Here is a 27,517-nt window from a genome sequence, read left to right as displayed (position 1 = left end):
GTGCCAGAAAGGTTAACCTCTCTAGCCAAAAGCCAGGGAAAATGCAGAGCGCCAAATTAAAATAAATTACTATAAAAATCTAACTTTCATGCAATCACACATGTAAGATACCAAATGAAAGCTACACGTGTTGTGAATCCAGCCAACATGTCAGATTTCAAAAAGGCTTTTTGGCGAAAGCAAACAATGCGATTATCTGAGGATAGCACCTCCGTTAAAAAAAAGAGAGAACATATTTCAACCCTGCAGGCGCGACACAAAACGCAGAAATAAAAATATGAATCATGCCTTACCTTAGACGAACTTCTTCTGTTGGCACTCCAATATGTCCCATAGACATCACAAATGGTCCTTTTGTTCGATTAATTCCATTGATATATATCCAAAATGTCCATTTATTTGGCGCGTTTGATCCAGAAAAACACTGGTTCCAACTTGCGCAACGTGACTACAAAATATCTCAAAAGTTACCTGTAAACTTTGCCAAAACATTTCAAACTACTATTTTAATACAACTTATTTTATTAATTATTTTATTCCCCCCCCCCCCCCCCCCCTTTTTTTTTAAGTAAATAATCTATCAAATTGAAGACGGGATGATCTGTGTTCAATACAGGAAGAAAACAAACTGACGCTACTCTTCTGGTTATGCGCCTCTAACAAACAGTACACTTGAAATAACCCTCGTTTTGAACAGGGCTACTTCTTCATTACACAAAGGGAAAAACCGCAACCAATTTCTAAAGACTGGTGACATCCACTGGAAGCGGTAGGAACTGCAAGAAGGTCCCTTAGAAATCTGGATTCCCAATGAAATTGGATTCCCAATGACATTTAATTGAAAAGAGTGACCCCCCCCCCCCCCAAAAAAAAAAATAATAATAATAATTCTGAATGGTTTTTCCTATGGGTTTCGCCTGCTACATAAGTTCTGTTATACTCACAGACATGATTCAAACAGTTTTAGAAACTTCAGAGTGTTTTCTATCCAAATCTGCTAATAATATGCATATCTTATCTTCTGGGGATGGGTAGCAGGCAGTTGAATTTGGGCATGCATTTCAATCGGACGTGAAAATAGTGCCCCCTGTCACCAAAAAGTTAACCCATAATTTTATACAGTTGGTACGAAAGGGCGGTTCTGTCAGGCTGACACGCTCTCTGACCTCACTCAGGGGTGTGACTTGTCACTGCAAAGTTAATGTAAAACGACTATCTCTTATGGCTCCTAAAATTCCCCCCCCCCCCCCCCCCCCCCCTCTTAACAAAAATAAAGTCATTTTTCATATTACATGGACAACGCATATAGTGGGTATTCTTTCCAAGTTACAGTATTTCCTTTATAAAATTTTTAATGACATCACAAAATGACATTAGTGTTCTATAGATCGCCTCTGACCATTCCCCACGTTCTATGTTAGAAATATTATTCCAGTATTTGCTTTTGAACGTGTTAGAGTTTCGGTGGGAAAAAGTATCTTGAAACAAAGGACATTCCTTTGGTGAATATTGGAGACGGAGATCTGAATCTTCTCAACTTGATTTATAACAGGACTTGAGTTGGTAATCACCCTGCGGGTGAGATAGGAAATTGGCTATCATTCTACACATTTCTCCATGGAACTGAGAGAAAATGTTGCAGTTTTAAAGCTAATTTCCTGCAATTCTATGCATTTTCTATGACTAATGCAGTGTTCTTCTGTTCAAACAATAACGAAGTCAATACTGCTAAAATCATTATTTCGGGATTTTTGAATTTTCCCTGGTTGTCAAGCTTATCTTTAGGTGATTTGTTAGTTGTCTCTTATTTTAAAATATAACGTTATAGGTGCATTATAATTTCTACGTACTTTTTCTGGTTTTAGTTGTTCAAGTGTTTTCCATCCCGAAAATGTATGCCATTATTTTTTATATATTTTTTTTACACTGTTTGGACATGTTTGTGTGTAACCTGTGTGTTCCAGGAGAATGATTGTGCCGTATGAGAATCAGTGTTTCGCTGCCCTGTGTATGGAGTGTGTGTGTGTATAACTGTGTGTGTGTTCCTGCAGGGTGATGGTGGTGCCATATGAAAGCCAGGGCTATTCCTCCCTGCGTAGGGAGTGCCAGCAGCGTCGAGTCCTGTTTGAAGACTCTGTGTTTCCGGCTACGGACCAGTCTCTGTTCTACAAGACCAACCGCATAGGAACCATCACCTGGAAGAGACCTAAGGTACCACACACTGACAGGACGGGAGGGGTGGGTGTGTTTGTCCGGGGGAAATAGGAGAGTTACTACTTCATATGCATCATCTCCAGCACCAAACCAGTGTCTACATATGTGAAAACAGTTTGTTTCTGTGATCTGTGGTTAAAAATATATGAAAGGTCCCCCCAAAATGATCTCTGACATCACAGGGTAGGATTAAAATTAATACAAAAAACAGATTTTCATAACTTGTAATGAGTTTCTAGCCAGAGGGAGGGTATTTTCTTGCTCATCACGTCACCGCAAATCTGTAAATCACTGTTTTTAAGAGTCCATGTTATCGCAGCAACGGACTCAACCGCATAAATACCCGACCAACCCGTCTTCAGTCAGCTGTTTGTTATTTTATTGTCATGACGGTCTTCATCCAGAACCGTCGGTTACACGGTAATTGTGCCAGCCCTGGAGCTAAGGTGTTTGAATAAGCATCTGAATGAGGTATGTCATCTCACTGCTGTTCAGAGAAAGAGAGGTGGGTGGTGAGAGAAGGTGAAAGAGTGTGGGGCAGGGAATAATTAAGTGATAATTCCCGAGAAGCCGGTGTTTGGAGGATATATTGGTATGGCTGGTTGTTAGGCCTGTGCCAAACACCGGCTTCTCGGGCATTATCACTTTTATACAACGGGTTACCAACATATTAAAAACAATTCTTGGCATTTTCATTGATGTTTATTTTGATTAATTTATTCATACTATTTCATCCTTCCACAAGATATAGTCCCAACACAAATGTAGGGTTGCTAGAGACGCAACCCAGTCGTTCTGTATTTATCTGCCATACTGGCTACCAACGTTCTTATCCCTTGCTTGCTATCTAGCCAACTACGGCTAACTTGCACGTCAAAGTGCAGCCAGAATAACAACAGTAGCTGCATTTGTTTAAGCTGTTTTCTAGTGACATTTATGTGGATACATCCATAACAATGAGCTAATGAGCCATGATTTTGCCTGGCATAGACAATGTGCTCACTTGTCAGGACACTGTTGTTCAGAGAAGCTAGCCAACAACACAGCTAATACAATGAATTCAAACTGGGAAGACTGCCAACTAGATGCACTTCATTTTGTTTGACCTTTTTTCTATTGACATTTTTTTGTATATATTCATAAAAATGATACCAGCTGAATCATGATTTAATCTGGCTGAGAAACGCTGCCTGTCTGTCTGTCCCGACTTCTGACATGTTCATTACTATGGGACGACAGGAGGTCGAATTTGAATATTGAAACAATTTTGCAACTGTTGGAGAGACAGACAGCAAGGTTTATACAAATCTCCACTCTTGAAAACTAAATGTTAGTCTAAAAGAAATGTGAGATTAATGTCTAAATGCTTTTTATAGTGGAGATCAAGTTTCGAAGTTGCTTGGCTGGTGAGACAGTGGATTGCGCAGTAAGATGCAACAGAGTAAATAGGCATTTTAACGCCAGAGTTAGGCAAGAAGAAACAAATGAGTTGGAGGGCATTAGAGTTAGTTAGAGAGAGGTATGGGTAGAAATGGAGAGAGGTATGTAGAGAGAGAGGTATGGGTATAAATGGAGAGAGGTATGTAGAGCGGTATGGGTAGAAATGGAGAGAGGTATGTAGAGAGAGAGGTATGGGTATAAATGGAGAGCAATATGTAGAGCGGTATGGGTAGAAATTGAGAAGTGTAGAGAGAGAATTTGAGGTGTAGATTAGACAGTCCGTCCTGGGGGAGAGTCATCATGACAGTCAAGTAAAACAAACAGCAACACTCTGGTGACTACCTACCTACCGTCTCTGACTGTCTGTCTGTTCTGATTCACAGCTGTGAGTGTGTGTGTGTCTAGGTATGTTCAGTTATGAATCTGTTAATTACAGTACATGCCGCTCCCATGATATAAGTTGTTCTAGGTTTTTTATACTCTGCTATTATTCTACAGCTATGGTTACAGTATGATTGTCCAGGTAAGAGCGGTTGTAACAGCAGGACTGGTTGGACCAGTAAATAAATAACTGGTGTACTGGTTGGACCAGTAAATAAAGCACTGGTGTACTGGTTGGACCAGTAAATAAAGCACTGGTGTACTGGTTGGACCAGTAAATAAAGCACTTGTGTACTGGTTGGACCAGTAAATAAAGTACTGGTTGGACCAGTAAATAAAGTACTGGTTGGATCAGTAAATAAAGCACTGGTGTACTGGTTTGAACAGTAAATAAAGCACTGGTGTACTGGTTGGAACCAGCCCAAGGCAAAATGTTACTTCTCACCCAGTGAAATTCCTTAGGAGGGCCTCCTGGTTCAGAGAAAGAGCAGCTAGTGGTGTGTGGTTACAGCAGCGAACCATAGAACAGGTTGAGAAAATATCCACCCTACAGTGTGTTAGACTTACTGATCTTCTTTGGGAGTGTACCAGAGGGTTTTGTCTTTCACAAGACCTCTGATCCCCCTGTTAACCTCTAGTTACAGTAGTGTCTGGCACAGTAAGGGTCCCAAAGAGTAGCTTAGTGTGGTCAGACCTGCTTCTCCTCTTCCTCTGCCTCATCCTCTCCTGTTCCTGCTCTAGGGCCTACAGCACCACCACAGCCTAGTACTGTCCTACCGCACCCTGCCCAGAGAGCCTACTTTCTGCTGGGGCTGAGGGGTGGAGCAGGAAGTGCTGGAGAAGGGAGTTAATGATCTGTGGTTCTTCAGGTCCCAAATGGCACATATATTCCCTGCACAGTGCACTACTTTTGACGAGAGTGCTTTGGGCCCTGGTCATAAGTAGTGCACAATAGGGAATGGGGTGCAAGTTGGGATGCATCCAGACAGTTGGGAAACCCTCCCTCTGCCATTAGTGGTCAGCTCAGAGAGCGCAGCACAGCCACAAAACAGTCTGAGTGCAATTAATTAACATGGGATCACAAGGATTGATGGATAGAGGAAGAGAGAGACCTAAGGGGTTTCTTGGCTTCTTCTTATAAGCATCTCAGAAACAATACCGGATCTCGTCTTCATCTTCCTCTGTCTCTCTATCCCACCCTCCCCCTCTGTGTGTTAACCCCATGTTATCTTCCCCCCCTCTATAGGAGATGTGTGTTAATTTCATTTACAATCTGATACAAGGGCACACAGTCCGACTGCTCTGAACTCAAATAGGAGCTGTGTGATAACCCCAAGTTGTCTTCTTCTCTATAGGAGCTGTGTGATAACCCCAAGTTGTCTTCTTCTCTATAGGAGCTGTATGATAACCCCAAGTTGTCTTCTTCTCTATAGGAGCTGTGTGATAACCCCAAGTTGTTTGTGAATGGTATCAGTGCTCATGACCTCCTCCAGGGCCAGCTGGGGAACTGTTGGTTCGTAGCTGCATGCTCCTCCCTGGCATCCAGAGAAACTCTGTGGCAAAAGGTAAGACTCCCTGGCTGTGTGCATGCTGTGCGTGTGTTTGCCTTGGGTGTGTGACGTGCAGTAGGAGGATGTGATTAGAGACCTGATCGAGAGGGATTTACAATTTTGCCCCACCACAAACACAAACCGGAATGATTTGGAGTTTATTATTGTTTCCGACTCCTATTTGGAGGAGTGGTGTGTGTGTGTGTGTGTGTTGGTGTGGCCCTTCTGAGATGGCAGTGTATTTTTTTCCACTGAGTTCATAGGGAATCATTAGCATTATTCCCACTGCTCTTAACTTTCTGTGTTCAACTTTCCACCACTTCAGACTGGCTCTGCCTAGCTCCTTACCCCTAACCCCTAGCTACTAGTGTGAGGACGTCACTGTGTTGCTAACAGGTTCACATCCTCTACTGTCCCTGTCCGTACAATGGCTCAAAATAGTAGTCCTTTGCTTTACAAGCACACGACTGCATTGCTTGACGATTACTGCACTGCCGAAAAGTTACCAAGTGGGCAGCGCCATTGGTGATATTTCAACCTGTGGAGGGATCTTACTGACGTGATCTAACTCCATACCCCTATCTCACTGAATTATCACATTACAGAGAGGGCTCTGATCTGTTGTCTGAAACAAGGTTTATTATGTTCCTCCATTTCCTGGACAACAGAGGGTCTGTCACTGAGGAAACAGATGCTGTTGGTTTGGAGAGCTAATTTCACCCCAGAGACAGAGCTGGCAGGAGAGCTAAATAGACCGGGTCGATGAAGAGTTCGAAGCTTTTTCTGTTCATTTCCCGGATGATTCTACACGTTGAATCGCCACTGTTAGTCGACACCCAGAACGTGATCAACCACACACTATCGACGTTCATTATGGTGTGTCTTCCTCTTAACACAGGCTCTCTGGAGAAAGCTCTGTTCCTTGAGCTGGGACTGTTGACCAACTGAGTGTCCGGTACAAGACTGTGTTCGTCCGCTGAGCTAAAGCCTCAGGCAAGGTCACTTGTCTTCAATAAAATACCTCTGTTACACCTACACCATATTGACTGATATTATTAGCTCCCAGGGAATATCTTGTTGTTACGAGTAGTAGTGGTGTGTGTGTGTGTGTGTGTGTGTGTGTGTGTGTGTGTAACCGATGTGAAATGGCTAGCTAGTTAGAGGTGGTGCGCGCTAATAGCGTTTCAATCGGTGACGTCACTCGCTCTGAGACCTGAAGTAGTTGTTCCCCTTGCTCTGCAAGGGCTGTGGCTTTTGTGGCGCGATGGGTAATGATGCTTCGTGAGTGACTGTTGTCTGTGTGCAGAGGATCCCTGGTCCGAGCCCGGGTAGGGGCGAGGGGACGGATGAAAGCTAAACTGTTACGTGTGTGGACATAATTACCTGATCTTTAGTTCCGGTGTTTAACGACAGGCTATATCACGAGTCTGCAACGATGTGTTCTAGAAGCAGTTCGTTAACACAGACACAGTAGAATTAATTGGACCAGACTGTACCTTTCTACTGTCCCCCTCTACCCCAACCACACACACACATACACACCCTGTTATTAATCCAGTGGGAGGGTGATGTTATATCTGCTCAGGATCACTCTCATTAACACACTTTCTTTCTCTCTCGCTCTCTCTATCGAAAGTGTTACATTTCCCTTCTGGCATGTAGTCTACCACTTGTCCAGTGTGTTTGTGTGTGTGTGTGTGTGTGTGTGTGTGTGTGTGTGTGTGTGTGTGTGTGAGTGAGAGTGTATTGATTGCCCTATGAATGAAAAGCAACCAAAGCTACTGTAGCCTGGGGCTAAGCCATCTCTATCCTGTCCCCTGCCCTGCCCATTAACACAAACACAGCAGGACAGAGTACCTACATCTCTTTATTGGGCAGCAGTAGAGGACATGGCCAGTTTACAGTATATTGTTGTGATATTTCATGCAAAGTGAATATGGTAACTAGTATATCAGTGCAGTGTAATAGGAGAGTAATACAGTGTATATTAGAGTCATAGTTCAGCAGGTAGTTGGAGTTACATTGCAGCATTGGTTCTCTAATATTTCCTATAAAGAAGGATCAGAAAGACCTATTCATTCAGGTTTTCAATATAAATGTACAGGTAACTGCCAAAATAAAGGAAACACTTGAGTAAATGAGGGATATATTGAAAGCAGCTGCTTCCACATAGGTATGGTTCCTGAGTTAATTAAGCAATAAATATCCCATCATACTTAAATATATAAATTCTGGAGCGGCTGAGACAGCGTTTTCCACCACCATCAACAAAACACCAAATTATGGAATTTCTTCAGGAAGAATGGTGCCGCAAACCTCCAATAGAGTTCCAGACATGTAGAATCTATGTCAAGTTGCATTGAAGCTGTTCTGGCTCTTGGTGGCCCAACACCCTATTAAGACACTTTATGTTGGTGTTTCCTTTTATTTTGGCAGGTACCCGTATCTATAGGATTCTAACCTAAGTTAGTGATTCTGCAGCCTACTGTTACTACTGTGTAACTACTGTACCTCCAGAAGATGGTTTCTAGCAGATTGTTGACTGACATGCATAGATAGATGTTCAGGAAGGAAGTGCGCACACACTCAGATGAGAGATGGGACTCGTGGGTTTGTGTGGGCAGGGGGCGTAGAGAGACAGAGGTGTGTAGACTGGCCCAACCTAGAATGGCTGTAGTAGAAGGCATTCCCTTAGAATGGAGAGAGGGAGACTAGAGGAGTAGAGGGAAGAGGAAGCAGTTAAAGGGATATTTCGGGATTTTGTCAATGAGGCCCTTTATCTACTTCCCCAGAGTCCGATGAACTCGTGGATACCATTTGTATGTCTATGTCCAGTATGAAGGAAGTTAGATGTAGTTTCACATAGTTTTGTGAGCCAATGCTAACTAGTGTTGGTATCATAATGGTATCATTAGCATTGGCTCGCAAAACTACCTCTATCTACCTTCATACTGGACACAGAAAAGCACACACTTCTGTGTCCAGAGGGCCTCATTGCCAAAATCCAAAAGTATCCCTTTAAGGTTTCTAGGTCAGGCCTGATTAAACTCCACGGAGATGCTGACCTTGTCAGCCTCTGCCCCCTCCTTAAAGGCAAACAGGAAGTACATGACCTTGCGGACCTTGGCCAGCTCCGCGATTCGCTCCCCGAACTCCTGGATGTCCGCCTCCAGACACTTGAGGGGTGTGTCCTCCGGGTCGCCAGCGTTCCGCCAGAATGTTCCGACGGGTTCTAGAAGCTGCCGGGTCATCAGGTGTGTGAGGTCAGGGGTCCAGAGCTGGGAGATCCCCGTGACGGTCACTCTGCCATTGCCAATCAGAGACACCGACCAGTGGACGAACGTCAGCTCCTGATGGGCGAAGTCCAGACGGTAGACAGCCTCGTGGGGGAGGAGCAACCGCTCCCCCTCCTGTCGCTTCTGACCGCTCCGCTGCAGGGACTGGACACGTAGCCGCATCACCTAGCAACAATAATAACTATATTATTAATAGTAATAATAGTAATAATAATAATAATAATAATAATAATAATAATAATAATAATACAACTATAATAGATAGCCTTTTGGCTACTCCACCGCTCCACTGCAGAGACTGGACACCCAGACGAATCACATTATAGAATAATAATACTTTTATAATAGTAAAACTATAATATGCTGGACACTCAGACGCAGGTACAAGTCAGTACAAGTCAACTCCTGGAAACTGTCCATTCATTTGTCGGTCCCAATTTATATAGGCTACTTTGTTCCAAATGAGCACATATTTAAGACCGGACCAAACTACTACACATGGCAGAAGCCGATTTGAATTTTGTATGTCTACTAGAAAATACTTTAGGCAAAGTGACTTACAGTAAATGCATTACTCAGTTTATCTGACCCATGCAAGAATCAAACTCACAACCAACTGAACCATCGATTGTGCTATTTCAACCACATATCAACCACCTCAACCTCATCTCAATCACGTTAACAGTTTTACCTCAGTGAGAGAGGTGTCCTCTGCAAAGCGTAGCTCCAGGGCTGAGCCAGACGAGGGAGCCGCAGACAGCTCTGTGTACATCTGAGAGCTCATCTTTCTGTGCTGGTTAGCGAGGCCTGCCTGTCTGGATGGATATCTGTGTCTGTCTGTGCCTGCAGATAGTTTCGCTGTGGTCCTCTCCCACTCTCTCTGTCTCTTATGCCATCTCTTTCCCCTCCCTTTCCCAGAGGGTAGTATGGTTGAGTTGGTTCTCTGGTTGGAACTATTGATTGTGTGGCATGTACAGTGAGGGAGAGATGGTGAACAGAAGTGAGGATGGGGTGTGTGGTGGTGCTAGGCAACAGGAAGTGATGACATCAGAAGAGGAACCAGGGATTTTCCTGAAGGCTTCTGGGAGCTGGTTGGTCATAGCTGGATGGGCTGGTTATTAATACACACACTGGGCCGGCTGGCTGTGTGGAAGTGTGTTTTTATGTGTGGGTATGCACCTATGTCTGTCTGTGGTATGTGTGTGTTGTTGGAGTTTGGTTGTTCTGATTCACTAGATGGTTGCTTGTTTTTGCTCCTGTTGTAATTAGCTGTGATTAGGGTTGTTACGGTGACCGCATTATCGCAAATTCCATGTGACCGTTTAGTCACGGTAATTAGGCTTCTGCAAGCGCTGATGCTGCTGCTGGTCATTACTAGCCTACCAAACTTGCTAACTGCCTGGTACTCAGCACACTATTGTCCCTCTAATCACTCTGACATCAATGCAATGACATCAATGCAATGTGATCGAAAATCTAATCAAACACTTCATGAGAGCCCATGTTGCGCAATATTTCTATAGGGTACGCAATTGCGGCCTCTATTAAAAAGAGGAAGTCCCATATGCTTTCTATAGACTAGGCCTACTATATTTACAGTGCATTCGGAAAGTATTCAGACCCCTTGACTTCTTAGGACACAGCCTTATTCTAAAACGGATTAAGTTGTTTTTTCCCCCTCATCAATCTACACACAATACCCCATAATGACAAAATCAAGCTCTGTCAGGTTGGATGGGGAGTGTTGCTGCACAGCTATTTTCAGGTCTCTCTAGAGATGGATCTGGCTGGATCACTCAAGGACATTCAGAGACTTGTCCCAAAGCCACTCCTGCGTTGTCTTGGCTGTGTGCTTAGGGTCATCGTCCTGTGGAAGGTGAACCTTCGCCCCAGTCTGAGGTCCTGAGCGCTCTGGAGCAGGTGTTCATCAAGAACACTTTGTACTTTGCACCATTCATGTACTTCGCTCCGTTCGGTTTGGCCGGGCGGCCAGCTCTAGGAAGAGTCTTGGTGGTTCCAAACTTCTTCCACTTTACGAATGATGGAGGGCACTGTGTTCTTGTGGAACTACAATGCTGCAAACATTTTTGGTACCCTTTCCCAGATCTGTGCCTCGACACAATCCTGTCTCTGATCTCTACAGACCATTCCTTTGGCTTGTTTTTTGTTCTGACATGCACTGTCAACTGTGGGACCTTATATAGGTGTGCCTTTCATGTCAAATCAATTGAATTTACTACAGTCGAAACATCTCAAGGATGATCAATGGAAACAGGATGCACCTGAGCTCTATTTCGAGTCTCATAGCAAAGGGTCTGAATACTTCTGTAAATATTTTTATTTTTAATAAATGTACCAACACTTCTAAAGACATGTTTTTGCTCTGTCATTATGGGGTATTGTGTGTAGATTACTGAATATTTTTATTTATTGAATTACCTTTTAGAATAAGGCTGTAACGTAACAAAATGTGGAAAACGTCAAGGGGTCTGAATACTTTCCGAAGACACTTTCTCAACCTTCCTAATATTAAGCACATTGTTTCAACAGAAGGCTGGCATGAAAATGAACCACTGGAAAAGCGTCCTCCATTCGCTATTTAAGTGCATAGATGACATGTATTATTTTCAGAGACAGATGCATGATAATGGTCCATTCTAAATCAAAACATTTTTCACACATACACTACCGGTCAAGGGTTTTATTGAATAAAGACATCAGAACTATGAAGTTACACATATGGAATCATGTAGTAACCAAAAAAGTGTTAAACAAATAAAAATATATTTTATATTTGAGATTCTTCAAATAGCCACCCTTTGCCTTGATGACAGCTTTGCACACTCTTGGCATTCTCTGAACCAGCTTCATGATGTAGTCACCTGGAATGCTTTTCAATTAGCAGATGTACCTTCTTAAAAGACAGAACTGGAAGACCCAGTTACCTCTGCTGCAGAGGATAAGTTCAGTAGAGTTACCAGCCTCCAAAATTGCAGCCCAAATAAATGCTTCACAGAGTTCAAGTAACACACACACCTCAACATCAACTATTCAGAGGAGACTGTGTGAATCAGGCCTTCATGGTCGAATTGCCAAAAAGTTCAATTTTGGTTTCATCTGACCAGAGCACCTTCTTCCACATGTTTGGTGTGTCTCCCAGGTGGCTTGTGGCAAACTTTAAACGACACTTCTTATGGATATCTTTAAGAAATGGCTTTCTTCTTGCCACTCTTCCATAAAGGCCAGATTTGTGCAATATACGACTGATTGTTGTCCTATGGACAGAGTCTCCCACCTCAGCTGTAGATCTCTGCAGTTCATCCAGAGTGATCATGGGCCTCTTGGCTGCATCTCTGATCAGTCTTCTCCTTGTATGAGCTGAAAGTTTAGAGGGACGGCCAGGTCTTGGTAGATTTGCAGTGATCTGATACTCCTTCCATATCAATATTATCGCTTGCACAGTGCTCCTTGGGATGTTTAAAGCTTGGGAAATCTTTTTGTATCCAAATCCGGCTTTAAACTTCTTCACAACAGTATCTCGGACCTGCCTGGTGTGTTCCTTGTTCTTCATGATGCTCTCTGCGCTTTTAACGGACCTCTGAGACTATCACAGTGCAGGTGCATTTATACGGAGACTTGATTACACACAGGTGGATTGTATTTCAAATAAAATAAAATAAAATAAAATTTTATTTGTCACATACACATGGTTAGCAGATGTTAATGCGAGCGTAGCGAAATGCTTGTGCTTCTAGTTCCGACAATGCAGTAATAACCAACAAGTAATCTAACTAACAATTCCAAAACTACTGTCTTATACACAGTGTAAGGGGATAAAGAATATGTACATAAGGATATATGAATGAGTGATGGTACAGAGCAGCACAGTGGCTCGGGTGGTTGATGTCCTTGATGATCTTTATGGCCTTCCTGTGACATCGGGTGGTGTAGGTGTCCTGGAGGGCAGGTAGTTTGCCCCCGGTGATGCGTTGTGCAGACCTCACTACCCTCTGGAGAGCCTTACGGTTGAGGGCGGAGCAGTTGCCGTACCAGGCGGTGATACAGCCCGCCAGGATGCTCTCGATTGTGCATCTGTAGAAGTTTGAGTGCTTTTGGTGACAAGCCGAATTTCTTCAGCCTCCTGAGGTTGAAGAGGCGCTGCTGCGCCTTCTTCACGATGCTGTCTGTGTGGGTGGACCAATTCAGTTTCAATCATATAGTTTTATATCTTTATGTTTGAAGCCTGAAATTTGGCAAAAGGTTGCAAAGTTCAAGGGGGCCGAATACTTTCGCAAGGCACTGTACATACAGTATATCACAAAAGTGAGTACACCCCTCACATTTTTGTAAATATGAGTATATCTTTTCATGTGACAACACTGAAGAAATGACACTTTGCTACAATGTAAAGTAGTGAGTGTACAGCTTGTATAACAGTGTAAATTTGCTGTCCCCTTCAAAATAACTCAACACACAATGTCTAAACCTCTGGCAAAAAAAGTGAGTACACCCCTAATTGAAAATGTCCAAAATGTGCCCAAAGTGTCAATATTTTGTGTGGCCACCATCATTTTCCAGCACTGCCATAACCCTCTTGGGCATGGAGTTCACCAGAGCTTCACAGGTTGCCACAGGAGTCCTCTAGAGCCCTTGCACTCCTCCACCTTCCGTTTGAGGATGCTCAATAGGGTTTAGGTGTGGAGACATGCTTGGCCAGTCCATCACCTTTACCCTCAGCTTCTTTAGCAAGGCAGTGGTCGTCTTGGAGGTGTGTTTGGGGTCATTATCATGTTGGAATACTGCCCTGCGGCCCAGTCTCCGAAGGGAGGGGGATCATGCTCTGCTTCAGTATGTCACAGTACATGTTGGCATTCATGGTTCCCAAATTTTATTTGTCACATACACATGGTTAGCAGATGTTAATGCGAGCGTAGCCAAATGCTTGTGCTTCTAGTTCCGACAATGCAGTAATAACCAACAAGTAATCTAACTAACAATTCCAAAACTACTGTCTTATACACAGTGTAAGGGGATAAAGAATATGTACATAAGGATATATGAATGAGTGATGGTACAGAGCAGCATAGGCAAGATACAGTAGATGGTATCGAGTACAGTATAACATATGAGATGAGTATGTAAACAAAGTGGCATAGTTAAAGTGGCTAGTGATACATGTATTACATAAGGATGCAGTCGATGATATAGAGTACAGTATATACGTATGCATCTGAGATGAATAATGTAGGGTAAGTAACATTATATAAGGTAGCATTGTTTAAAGTGGCTAGTGATATATTTACATTTCCCATCAATTCCCATGATTAAAGTGGCTGGAGTTGAGTCAGTGTCATTGTCAGTGTGTTGGCAGCAGCCACTCAATGTTAGTGGTGGCTGTTTAACAGTCTGATGGCCTTGAGATCGAAGCTGTTTTTCAGTCTCTCGGTCCCAGCTTTAATGCACCTGTACTGACCTCGCCTTCTGGATGATAGCGGGGTGAACAGGCAGTGGCTCGGGTGGTTGATGTCCTTGATGATCTTTATGGCCTTCCTGTGACATTGGGTGGTGTAGGTGTCCTGGAGGGCAGGTAGTTTGCCCCCGGTGATGCGTTGTGCAGACCTCACTACCCTCTGGAGAGCCTTACGGTTGAGGGCGGAGCAGTTGCCGTACCAGGCGGTGATACAGCCCGCCAGGATTCTCTCGATTGTGCATCTGTAGAAGTTTGTGAGTGCTTTTGGTGACAAGCCGAATTTCTTCAGCCTCCTGAGGTTGAAGAGGCGCTGCTGCGCCTTCTTCACGATGCTGTCTGTGTGAGTGGACCAATTCAGTTTCTGTGATGTGTATGCCGAGGAACTTAACTTGCTACCCTCTCCACTACTGTTCCATCGATGTGGATAGGGGGGTGTTCCCTCTGCTGTTTCCTGAAGTCCACAATCATCTCCTTAGTTTTGTTGACGTTGAGTGTGAGGTTATTTTCCTGACACCACACTCCGAGGGCCCTCACCTCCTCCCTGTAGGCCGTCTCGTCGTTGTTGGTAATCAAGCCTACCACTGTTGTGTCGTCCGCAAACTTGATGATTGAGTTGGAGGCGTGCGTGGCCACGCAGTCGTGGGTGAACAGGGAGTACAGGAGAGGGCTCAGAACGCACGCTTGTGGGGCCCCAGTGTTGAGGATCAGCGGAGAGATGTTGTTGCCTACCCTCACCACCTGGGGGCGGCCCGTCAGGAAGTCCAGTACCCAGTTGCACAGGGCGGGGTCGAGACCCAGGGTCTCGAGCTTGATGACGAGCTTGGAGGGTACTATGGTGTTGAATGCCGAGCTGTAGTCGATGAACAGCATTCTCACATGGGTATTCCTCTTGTCCAGATGGGTTAGGGCAGTGTGCAGTGTGGTTGAGATTGCATCGTCTGTGGACCTATTTGGGCGGTAAGCAAATTGGAGTGGGTCTAGGGTGTCAGGTAGGGTGGAGGTGATATGGTCCTTGACTAGTCTCTCAAAGCACTTCATGATGACGGATGTGAGTGCTACGGGGCGGTAGTCGTTTAGCTCAGTTACCTTAGCTTTCTTGGGAACAGGAACAATGGTGGCCCTCTTGAAGCATGTGGGAACAGCAGACTGGTATAGGGATTGATTGAATATGTCCGTAAACACACCGGCCAGCTCGTCTGCGCATGCTCTGAGGGCGCGGCTGGGGATGCCGTCTGGGCCTGCAGCCTTGCGAGGGTTAACACGTTTAAATGTCTTACTCACCTCGGCTGCAGTGAAGGAGAGACCGCATGTTTTCGTTGCAGGCCGTGTCAGTGGCACTGTCTTGTCCTCAAAGCGGGCAAAAAAGTTATTTAGTCTGCCTGGGAGCAAGATATCCTGGTCCGTGACTGGGCTGGATTTCTTCCTGTAGTCCGTGATTGACTGTAGACCCTGCCACATGCCTCTTGTGTCTGAGCCGTTGAATTGAGATTCTACTTTGTCTCTGTACTGACGCTTAGCTTGTTTGATAGCCTTGCGGAGGGAATAGCTGCACTGTTTGTATTCGGTCATGTTACCAGACACCTTGCCCTGATTAAAAGCAGTGGTTCGCGCTTTCAGTTTCACACGAATGCTGCCATCAATCCACGGTTTCTGGTTAGGGAATGTTTTAATCGTTGCTATGGGAACGCCATCTTCAACGCACGTTCTAATGAACTCTCACACCGAATCAGCGTATTCGTCAATGTTGTTGTCTGACGCAATACGAAACATGTCCCAGTCCGCGTGATGGAAGCAGTCTTGGAGTGTGGAGTCAGCTTGTTCGGACCAGCGTTGGACAGACCTCAGCGTGGGAGCCTCTTGTTTTAGTTTCTGTCTGTAGGCAGGGATCAACAAAATGGAGTCGTGGTCAGCTTTTCCGAAAGGGGGGCGGGGCAGGGCCTTATATGCGTCGCGGAAGTTAGAGTAACAATGATCCAAGGTCTTTCCACCCCTGGTTGCGCAATCGATATGCTGATAAAATTTAGGGAGTCTTGTTTTCAGATTAGCCTTGTTAAAATCCCCAGCTACAATGAATGCAGCCTCCGGATAAATCGTTTCCAGTTTGCAGAGAGTTAAATAAAGTTCGTTCAGAGCCATCGATGTGTCTGCTTGGGGGGGGATATATACGGCTGTGATTATAATCGAAAAGAATTCTCTTGGTAGATAATTCGGTCTACATTTGATTGTGAGGAATTTTAAATCAGGTGAACAGAAGGATTTGTCATCATTAGTCATTTAGGTCAACATTGGATCATTCAGAGATCCTCACTGAACTTCTGGAGAGAGTTTGCTGCACTGAAAGTAAATGGGCTGAATAATTTTGCACGCCCAATTTTTCAGTTTTTGATTTGTTAAAAAAGTTTTAAATATCCAATAAATGTCGTTCCACTTCATGATTGTGTCCCACTTGTTGTTGATTCTTCACAAAAAAATACAGTTTTATATCTTTATGTTTGAAGCCTGAAATTTGGCAAAAGATTGCAAAGTTCAAGGGGGCCGAATACTTTCGCAAGGCACTGTACATACAGTATATCACAAAAGTGAGTACACCCCTCACATTTTTGTAAATATGAGTATATCTTTTCATGTGACAACACTGAAGAAATGACACTTTGCTACAATGTAAAGTAGTGAGTGTACAGCTTGTATAACAGTGTAAATTTGCTGTCCCCTTCAAAATAACTCAACACACAATGTCTAAACCTCTGGCAAAAAAAGTGAGTACACCCCTAATTGAAAATGTCCAAAATGTGCCCAAAGTGTCAATATTTTGTGTGGCCACCATCATTTTCCAGCACTGCCATAACCCTCTTGGGCATGGAGTTCACCAGAGCTTCACAGGTTGCCACAGGAGTCCTCTAGAGCCCTTGCACTCCTCCACCTTCCGTTTGAGGATGCTCAATAGGGTTTAGGTGTGGAGACATGCTTGGCCAGTCCATCACCTTTACCCTCAGCTTCTTTAGCAAGGCAGTGGTCGTCTTGGAGGTGTGTTTGGGGTCATTATCATGTTGGAATACTGCCCTGCGGCCCAGTCTCCGAAGGGAGGGGGATCATGCTCTGCTTCAGTATGTCACAGTACATGTTGGCATTCATGGTTCCCTCAATGAACTGTAGCTCCCCAGTGCCGGCAGCACTCATGCAGCCCCAGACCATGACACTCCCACCACCATGCTTGACTGTAGGCAAGACACACTTGTCTTTGTACTCCTCACCTGGTTGCCGCCACACATTCTTGACACCATCTGAACCAAATAAGTTTATTTGGTCTCATCAGACCACAGGACATGGTTCCAGTAATCCATGTCCCTAGTCTGCTTGTCTTCAGCAAACTGTTTGCGGACTTTCTTGTGCATCATCTTTAGAAGAGGCTTCCTTCTGGGACGACAGCCATGCAGACCAATTTGATGCAGTGTACGGCGTATGGCCTGAGCACTGACAGGCTGACCCCCCCCCCCTCAACCTCTGCAGCAATGCTGGTAGCACTCATACGTCTATTTCCCAAAGACAACCTCTGGATATGACGCTGAACACGTTCACTCAACTTCTTTGGTCGACCATGGCGAGGCCTGTTCTGAGTGGAACCTGTCCAGTTAAACCGCTGTATGGTTTTGGCCGTGCTGCAGCTCAGTTTCAGGGTCTTGGCAATCTTCTTATAGCCCAGGCCATCTTTATGTAGAGCAACAATTCTTCAGATCCTCAGAGTTCTTTGCCATGAGGTGCCATGTTGAACTTCCAGTGACCAGTCAGTATGAGGGAGTGTGAGTGATGACACCAAATTTAACACACCTGCTCCCCATTCACACCTGAGACCTTGTAAATACTAACGAGTCACATGACACCGGGGAGGGAAAATGGCTAATTTGGACATTTTCACTTAGGGGTGTACTCAATTTTGTTGCTGCTGAGATATTCGAGGCATTATGAAGTTCTTGTCAAATTGTGAATGAGAGACTGATGAAGTGTGTGCAGCCTACGCAAAAATACAAAGCAGAGCTCATTCCTTTCATGCAACTGTTCTCAAATCGTCATTAGTGGCATCATGCATCCCTAGAAAGTATTAAACATCAAAACAAATAGCCCGACGTTTGTATCACAGCTAAAGTTACATTTATTTATTTTTTACCTTTTTATTTAACCAGGCAAGTCAGTTAAGAACACATTCTTATTTTCAATGACGGCCTGGGAACAGTGAGTTCCCAGATTTGTACCTTGTCAGCTCGGGGGTTTGAACTCGCAACCTTCCGGTTACTAGTCCAACACTCTAACCACTAGGCTACGCTGCCGCCCCAAACACAGTAAATAACTCTAAATGAAACATACAGGACTACCGGTTTCTTTGTTAACCGCTCAACACAGATTAGCCTCCTGTGCGCAAATCCTTTTGGAGAAAATATCCTTTCTATTTTATTCAGCTATGTTCAATTCTATTCTTCATACTACAAAATAACAAAGAATTCTAAGCAAATCTTGTCTGCTAAATGAACTAGTGTAGCCCACAGCCATATGGCATAGCCACATCAAGGACAACTCAGAGTATGATATTCTGTTCTTTTGAAATGGACTACATTTCCTTCATATCATGTTTCTTTAGATCTGTCTAAAATAAATAAGTGATTTATTGTGATGGTGTGGACTATATTATTAAATGTATTTACTATACTTTTAAAAAATATAGATGTACCAAAGGTCTGCATCAGTGGCTTGTAGGCTATGCGTGGAAGCCAGGAGATGCTAAATGTGTTTGTTAATTAACGGTCAATTACTGTGAGACCGGCAGTTATTTGCTTGACAATCACCGGCTGAAGAAATTTCATGACCGCCACAACCCTAGCTGTGATGTGTTCTTCTAAATAGATGTTTTGAAGGTATTTTCAGATGTGTATTGAGCAGATAGTGAGAGAGACTAGCGGTGGGGAAAGTTGGAGGGAGATTGTATAGTAGGCCGGATCCGAACCCATGCCGACACTGAAGATGTGTCCCGGAGGCTGCAGCATTAGCGCTACACCAGCCAGGGCATACAGCTGTGACGTGTTCTGAGTATCTTATCTCCCTCCCAGGTGATTCCGGACCATAAGGACCAGGAATGGGATGAGGAGAAGCCGGAATCTTATGCCGGAATTTTCCACTTCCGCTTCTGGCGCTTTGGAGAATGGATTGATGTTGTCATCGACGACCGGTTGCCCACTTCGAATGGCAACTTGGTGTATTGTCACTCCAGTGACAGCAACGAGTTCTGGAGCGCCCTGGTGGAGAAGGCTTATGCCAAGTTAGTACACACAAACACACACTGATTTGGTGAGGAAGGCTTAAGCCAAGTTAATACTATAGTAGACTGTTGTGTTAATGTGTAGGATATATTGCTTGTGTGTGTGTGTGTGTGTGTGTGTGTGTGTGTAGGATGTATGGTTGTTACGAGGCATTGGACGGGGGCAACACAGCGGATGCGTTGGTGGATTTCACTGGTGGCGTCTCGGAGCCCTTGGACCTGCTGGAGGAAGGGTTGAGTACGGACGAGGAGAAACGCTCAGTGCTGTTCGACAGAGTCCTCAAGGTTCACAACAGAGGAGGCCTCATCAGCGCCTCCATACGGGTATAACACACACACACGCACACACCTACCTACCTATCTACCTACCTACCTATAGTCCTGACCCTTCACCACTCCCTCCAGGCGGCCAGTTCAGCGGAGATGGAGGCTCGTCTGGCCTGTGGTCTGGTGAAGGGTCATGCCTACGCTGTGACAGACGTTAGAAAGGTCCGGCTGGGCCACGGCCTCATGGCTTACTTCAAGTCTGACAAACTCACAATGATACGACTCCGAAACCCCTGGGGACAGAGCGAGTGGAAAGGAGCCTGGAGCGACAGGTAGGTTTTAAAGTGTTTGTTATTTACCTTTTAGTTATACAAGAAGTCCCATTGAGGTCAGAAGACCTCTTTCACAAGGAAGACCTGGCCTGATAGGAGGGGGGTGGAGGAGAGTGTGTGCAGGGGCATCAATTTGGTATGGGAGTCACCATACCCTAGCTAGTTCAACACCAACAATTTTTTAAATAGGCAACGAAAGTCTTTCAAATCCCGATTTTTAAAAGGCAAATGCAGTTTAGCGGCATTAGTCGTCTGGCTTTGGGACCATGCAGATGCCTGGGAGCAGAAGGGAACACTGTTTTTATGGCTGGCTGGCTTTATGAAGAGCAGAGATCTGTATATAATGACGAGATGCTTATGTCTAAGACTTAACAATGGGATTCGTTGTCCCAAAGGCAGGAAAGCAGGCGTCAAGCTGATGTCCAAAATAAGCCCATTGAAACACATTGGGCTGAAATTGGACAGATTTTTGCAAGAGTGAAACCTCTCGCTTCGCCTCTTCCTCTCTGTGGAAAGCACATCAACGCAGTTGCAGGGAACAGCGTGACTTTTTTTCAACACATTGTGGAGGTAAAGATGGCTGTAGTAGATGACTCTGGCTAGGTAACTGCTGTTTGACTTGACATTAAACTAAACAAGAGATTTAATACCGGTTCTGAGCTAGTGCGTAGCGAGCAGCTTTTATGTTACCTTTATTTAACTAGGCAAGTCAGTTAAGAACAAATTCTTATTTTCTTATTTTCAATGACGGCCTAGGAACACTGCCTGTTCAGGGGCAGAACGACAGATTTGTACCTTGGTGATTTGAACCTTCCGGTTACTAGTCCATCGCTCTAACCACTAGGCTACCCTGCCGCCCCAGCTAATGCTAGAGTAAATTTAGCTTGCTTTTTCTTGTCTCCAAATTGCATTTTCTAGATTTTAAATTGTGTAGAAATGCAGTAAATGAGCATCTATCTTCTAATTAACAGAGTAAATAACTCACGGACACTAGAGAAGCTTAACCAAGTTTAATTCTTCCCAAAGGGTCATTTTCACACAAGCACTGATATTTAACCGTTCCTCATAGGCTGAGTCTCCTCCAACCCATCTGTACAAACATAATTCTTTACTGCTAGGCAGGACACTAGTGATACGGGCCATAAACTTCTATTTCTCCCCTAAGGTGACCTGACCTGACCCCAACCCCCCCCCCCCCCCATCACTAATCCATGGCTCTCTCCCCTTTTCAATGCCTGCCACATGTAATCACTTCCCTGCACTCAACACATTCCAAGCTTTGTTGCACCCACTATATACCTTCCTCCTATAACCCTTCTGGTGTAGATCCTCTAAACCTCAGCTCTCCCTCAGTGACATGAATAAGTGTATATTTCATATTCTCAAAACCCAACAATATTTTTTTTTAAATACTTGGAGGAACGCCCCTGCGTGTTTGGGCGGTGTGTGTGTGTGTGTGTGTGTGTGTGTGTGTGTGTGTGTGTGTGTGTGTGTGTGTGTATATATAGACCTGTTCACGACTCACTCCCTCTGCTGGTGGAGAGAGGTAGCGTAGGCCAACAGGGAAACGGAGACCTGTAGCACAGATGGATGGTTCATTCCTCTTAGAATGTTTGTTTAATTTATATCCTGTATTGTAGGAAAATTCCATAGAGGATCTCGGCACCAAAAGGTCTGGGGAAAACTGCATGTTTGCTGTCCATGTCTCAGAACCTTGAATTCCTACTCTGTCAAGTTCTGTTCTGTTAGCATTCTTTCACTCTACACAGCACACCCTTCAGACAAACACTGAGCGATAGAGAACTTCTCTCTCTCTTTCAGCTCAGAGGAGTGGGGGAAGGTGAGTAAGAGTGAAAGAGAGAAGATCGGAATGACGGTGCAGGATGATGGAGAATTCTGGTGAGTTCTAACCCTTGACATATGACCCCTAGCCTTTCCTCCACACGGCTGAGAAAATGTATGGCCATCGGATGATAAAGCTTGATGACTTCCCTTTCTCCCCCCCATTCCTCGTCCCTCCCCCCTCCAGGATGACATTTGATGACTTCTGTCAGTACTTCAGTGATTTGATCATGTGTCGTCTGATCAACACTTCCTACCTGTCTCTCCACAAGACCTGGGAGGAGGGCTCTCTAAAGGGCGCCTGGCGGAACCATGACGACCCGCTCAGCAACCGCGCCGGGGGCTGCACCAACAACAAACACACCTTCCTACAGAACCCACAGGTAGGGGTGGGGATGGAGGGGGGCATTTGTGTGTGTTTATCTATGTGTGTATTAATGTATAGGGGGTGTGTCTCTCCCTGCAGTATGTGTTCAACGTGAAGAAGCCAGAGGATGAGGTGCTGGTATGTCTACAGCAGACAGACAGGAGAGCCAGACCTAAAGAGGGGAAGGGAGAAAACCTGGCTATAGGCTTCGAGATACACCGGGTGAGAGGTGTGTGTGTGCGTGTGTTCATCACCTCATTGTGTGTGTGTGTGTAAGTGTTATTAATGTGTGTATTAATGTGTAGGTGGAGTTGAACAGGCAGTACCGTATGCACACTCGGCAGCAGAAGGTGTATGGGAGTGTGTACATCAACTCCAGGTGTGTGTTCCTACGCTGTGTCTTGATGGAGGGTCGTTATGTTGTCATACCCACGACCTTTGACCCCGCTCTGGAAGGAGACTTCCTGTTACGCATCTTCACTGACGTCCCCGCCGACTGCAGGTACACACACACACACAAGCGTACACACTCACTCGTACACATTCTATCACTCACTCTCCTCATCCCCCCCCCCCCCCCCCCCCCATAGAGAGTTAACCCTTGATGAGCCAGCCCAGACGTGTTGGTCAGGACTGTGTGGTTTCCCTTCCCTGGTCACTCAGATCCATGTCCACAGAGCAGATGGACTGGCTGGACAAGACTCTGATGGAGGTATACAAACCTTCTCTCCCTTCTCTGTCCATTTTCTTTCCCGGTCTGGTCTTCTTCTCCTATTCACAGTGTGTGTGTGTGTTGCAGCATCAGATCCATATGTCATCATTCGTTGTGAGGGGGAGAAGGTTTGTTCTCCGGTCTATAAAGACACCCGCAGCCCAACCTTTGACACCAAGGCTCTATTCTACAGGAAGAAAACTAACCAGCCTATACTGATAGAGGTAAGGAGACTGGGCTGGGTGGTGGGTTCTGTGTGTGTGTGCTCCTGTGGATTAAAGAGAAGTTGGTGACCATTACAATTTGGGTTGTTTCTGTATGTAACTGTTCTCTCAATTAAATTCAATACAACTTTATTCATCCCCCCAGGTGTATAACAACAACGTGTTGATGGATTCCTTCCTGGGTCAGGTCAGTTTGACCTCTGACCCCGGCGACCCCCAGCAGGTTACCGTCCACCTGAGGGACAAGGGTAATCACCAAGACAATGACCTCCCGGGCACGCTCACCGTCTCCATGGTGACCAGCAACATTCTCACTAACATCTGACTAACCGTCAACCAATCTATCAATCAGTGCCTTACTCCCTCCATCCAATAGGAGAGAGAAGCCATAAAAATCTATTAATTTGCCATAAAACATATCTGTTGAGGGACCAAAGTTAGCCTTCCAGACGATAGTGTTTTTTTTTTTTACTGGGTGTGGTACTAACTCCAACCACATAGGGGCAACAGAGGACAGATAATCTCCTAGTTCCTCTTTCTCATTTAATAACCACTTTAACTTGTGCCATTACTGATATATAAATGCATGTCCAGTATTTCAGCAGTATATGTTGTCCTGTTTACATTTATTCCCATGTTTTACATTTCAGTCAGCTTTGTACTCGTCTCTCTCAAGAAACTGATTTGGATCTGGGTGCTGAGAGCGGCTACTGACATTTCTAGTCTTTCGGAAAGACACTTATTTTTGTTAACTTCATAATTCAACTTTTAAAAAAATGAGATTTCTGTCTTGTTCTACTTTGTATCACATTGATTTTCCAGTGGGAGGCCAAATACTCAGTAGCGACACATCATTCAGGGCATTTGAGCCTCACATGTTTAGCATGTTATTTTGGCATTCATACGTGTCACATATCAGTTTGCAAACAATGTAACAAAAAAATATATCTAATACTGAGTTAATAAAGCTGTATAACAAACATGGTCTCTTTTTTTGCTTTCTTGAGTAAGGCAGCCCCAAAATCGAGGTGTTTTAGTCGAGATCAGTTCTTTCTGTGGTGGAGGGGCAGCCAGCAGAAATACAAAGCGTTGGGGTTGGTAATCTTCTCTAGTTGCGCCGTGATTGGCTCCGTGTTCTGTTACTCATGGGGACACTACATCACTGCAAAATCTACAGGGAGAGCTCAAAAAATCAAGCCCCTTGGGTGCTGCCATAGAGTTACATTACAAGTGCCCATCCAAGAAGGCTCAAGGTCATTGGCCACAGATAAAATTACATCAAATCACATATGTACAGTAGCTTTTATTGGACTGATCATGTCAACATCATATTTAAAAAATCTTAGTCAGCAAGCCTGCAGTCATCATCATGAGTCAAGTCGACAATCTACTGGCAAATGCTTTTCAGTCTTTGTCATATGAAGATAAATTAGAGATAAAATGTCTCGGTGCTCATTGGCCTTTGGACATAAACATTACTCAAGTCAGAAATCGCAAATTCAACAATGAGTGGATTGGAAGGAAGCAGTGGTGAACTGCAAGCATTTCGAAGCAATCATTATTTTGCTTCCCCTGCCTGCTTTTCAGTGGAGAGGGTGTGTGGTCTGGGATTAAGGATTTAAAACGTCTGTATGAAAAGGGTCTGAATACATGAGAATTGTGCATCACATAACGCTGTTAAACTGGGATTACTGGGGAAATCAAATGTTGTGGCTCAGCTAGACATATAGACGAGCCATCAACCTTCACAACCAACAAAGGGAGTAGAATAGGTACGTGCTTGACAGAATTATAGCATATATTAAATTGTGGCAATTGTGGGACAGCACTGCGAGGCCATGACGAGTCAGCCGACTCCTTACACCTGAAAACGCCTGGGTTCATTTTTGAGACCATGCGTGAAGTAGATTACAGGCTACAAAGGCATTATGACGACCAACCCATTTTTAAGCAAACTTTTGGATTGTATGTATGAAGTGTACAGAGAAGCTATAACTAAGGAGACTGCTTTTGCATGTGTACAGGTAGATGAGACCACTGACCACTCCTGTACTGTATATAACACGATTTGACAACATTTTATCTGTGACCAATGACCTTGAGCCTTCTTGGATGGGCACTAATGTAACTCTATGACAGCACCCAAGGGGCTAGAATGTTCTAGCTCTCCCCTTAGACTTGGCTGTGACGTAGTGTCCCCATGAGTGACAGAACACTGAACCAATCATGACGCTGGAGCTGCCTATTTACTTATTTGTATTTATTTAGGCAAAAAAAAGTGGGGGTCAAAACAGGCTCTGCCCCACCTGCCCTGAACAACGGGTTGCCACTGTTTGTGTTCTAATTATCTCTGGTGCTTTTCTTCACAAGGAGGGTGGTAAGTTACAGACCCAACATCATTATATTTTAGTATCCCCTCATCATAGCCATGTTTTCCTGTGACAGTCTCTTCCATTCTAATATTTTTGTTCAGTAATAGTTGAGTAATAGACCCATTCCAGTTCATAGTGGGAGGGTTGTCTTGTCAGTGCGTCTATATATTGACTATAAAAGTGGATCCTCGTGATTGTATTGTCCTTCCTTTTTAGACCACATAGACCTAATAAAATACTTCAAATGGTAGGCTAACTGCTGAGTCTGGGTCTCTCTCTCTCTCTCTCTCTCTCTCTCTCTCTGGTGACTTAAAGAAGAGTAAAGTTAAGGCCTCAACATCTGTCTGAATTTCTGTCGCTGTCCTTTTTGAAATAGCTGAACGAATAGGCCTACCTCATCACAGCTCATTTGCTTGCACTTGCTTATACTTAGAGCTAAGTGTTAATTATATAAGAACAAGCATCATAAATTTACTGAACATAAATATAATAATGTTTGTGTATGGTTCAAAACCCATGTTGACATGAATTATTATTGAAGGAGAATGCCGTTCTCCAGTTACACAAATCCACAAGGAATCAGTAGGAACCATATTTAAAGAGCTCCACTCTTTATGTAGACTCTAAAATTTGTGGGCACCATTTGTCGCTGTTATAGAGGCTCCCGGGTGGCGCAGCGGTTTAAGGCACTGCATTTCAGTGCTCGAGGCGTCAGTACATACCCTGGTTCGATTCCAGGCTGTATCACATCCAGCCGGGATTGGTGAGTCCCATAGGGCAGCGCACAATTGGTCCAGCGTCGTCCGGGCCGGGGTAGGCTGTCATTGTAAATAATCATTTGTTCTTAACTGACTTGCCTAGTTAAACAAAATACATGTAATGTTGTGTAGTGGCTTCGCTGGCATCTGAACATTTTTGTTGTTTGCCCCACCAAGATTGACATGTTAAAATCGCTACTGCCAATACTAGTAGACAGACAGACAGACTAGATTCACTGGAGGAGAAGAGTGATTTAAGATACAGTTTCACACCAATACTGCCATTCTTACATTGGACACTAGACTCAACTCCTTCATTCCTTTCTTTCTCACAGACACTGTGTATAACCCATATTACTGTATCATATTGTATGACCTCCAGTGACTACAGTGCCATGTAGATCACGTTTCAAATCATATCACAGTTATCCATAACATTCTCGCTATTTAAGGGATGATTTGACTAGTTCTATACTTCTCTGTTTCTTTCTCTGTTTCAGTTGAATGTATACTGTGAAACACTGCCTGTCTGCCTGTCTGGTGTCCACTATCAACCATGCTGTGTAGCGTGAGAGAGAGTGTGACTGTGTGTGTGGTGTGAGGAACACTGATCAATGTGTCTTTCAGAACAGCCTGAGAAATATGCACCCTGTTAGTGTGTGTATACAGTATACACTGTGTCTTTTATATGGGAAGCAATGCATTTTCTCTCTGTGCAAGCAATATTTACAAAGCCTCTGACTCCTCTTGCAAAATGAAACATTCGCCTCAAAACAGTTTTACCTGTGTTCAAAATCAAACTACAGACAGGCTGTTTCTCAGAAGCCCACACTCAGGTGATCAATGACCGGCGTCGTTCAGAGAACGAAGGGAAAGGATTATATATATATATCTCTCTCTCTCTCAACCTGTGCTTTTGCCTTGATTTTCTCTGTTTCTCTCCCTTCTTCCTCCCTCACTCTTTGTCCCTCCTCTTCCTCCTTCCCC

The 27,517-nt window shown here is 44.4% G+C and overlaps 2 protein-coding genes across 3 annotated transcripts in view; one reads left to right on the top strand and one right to left on the bottom strand.

The window, feature by feature from the left end:
- The window catches only part of LOC109909097 (calpain-5), a 31,634-nt gene extending 7,254 nt beyond the window's left edge, over positions 1–24,380 (top strand). The window contains exons 2-13 of one of the 2 annotated variants that reach the window (XM_020508013.2): positions 2,052–2,211; positions 5,469–5,600; positions 19,448–19,656; positions 19,788–19,980; positions 20,062–20,255; positions 22,077–22,154; positions 22,285–22,480; positions 22,564–22,686; positions 22,770–22,966; positions 23,055–23,176; positions 23,264–23,400; positions 23,546–24,380. In XM_020508013.2, coding sequence (XP_020363602.2) covers positions 2,056–2,211; positions 5,469–5,600; positions 19,448–19,656; positions 19,788–19,980; positions 20,062–20,255; positions 22,077–22,154; positions 22,285–22,480; positions 22,564–22,686; positions 22,770–22,966; positions 23,055–23,176; positions 23,264–23,400; positions 23,546–23,725 — 1,917 coding nt within the window. In that variant the 5' untranslated portion in view covers positions 2,052–2,055 and the 3' untranslated portion in view covers positions 23,726–24,380. Of the gene's footprint in view, positions 1–2,051; positions 2,212–5,468; positions 5,601–19,447; positions 19,657–19,787; positions 19,981–20,061; positions 20,256–22,076; positions 22,155–22,284; positions 22,481–22,563; positions 22,687–22,769; positions 22,967–23,054; positions 23,401–23,545 lie in introns of both variants that reach the window. The other variant, XM_031795809.1, reaches the window with a different exon arrangement.
- LOC109909098 (olfactory marker protein-like) lies at positions 7,437–9,905 on the bottom strand. Its single transcript, XM_020508014.2, has 2 exons — positions 9,573–9,905; positions 7,437–9,046 (listed from the first exon to the last, which is right to left on the bottom strand). Exons 1-2 carry the CDS (start codon positions 9,663–9,665, stop codon positions 8,618–8,620), a joined length of 522 nt encoding a protein of 173 aa, XP_020363603.1. The 5' UTR covers positions 9,666–9,905; the 3' UTR covers positions 7,437–8,617.
- Positions 24,381–27,517: the final 3,137 nt, after the last annotated feature.

This window comes from Oncorhynchus kisutch, linkage group LG18 (assembly GCF_002021735.2).
Source record: "Oncorhynchus kisutch isolate 150728-3 linkage group LG18, Okis_V2, whole genome shotgun sequence".
NCBI lineage: Eukaryota > Metazoa > Chordata > Actinopteri > Salmoniformes > Salmonidae > Oncorhynchus > Oncorhynchus kisutch.
Note: the sequence above shows the minus strand (reverse complement) of the source record. Positions and strands in the feature narration are given on the sequence as shown.

Bases quoted from the DNA above. Each gene is read 5' to 3' on its own strand.
- LOC109909098 (XM_020508014.2), bottom strand. From the start codon at position 9,665: ATGAGCTCTCAGATGTACACAGAGCTGTCTGCGGCTCCCTCGTCTGGC. The intron at 9,047-9,572 runs GTAAAACTGTTA...TATTGTTGCTAG, and splicing joins AGGACACCTCTCTCACTGAG to GTGATGCGGCTACGTGTCCA.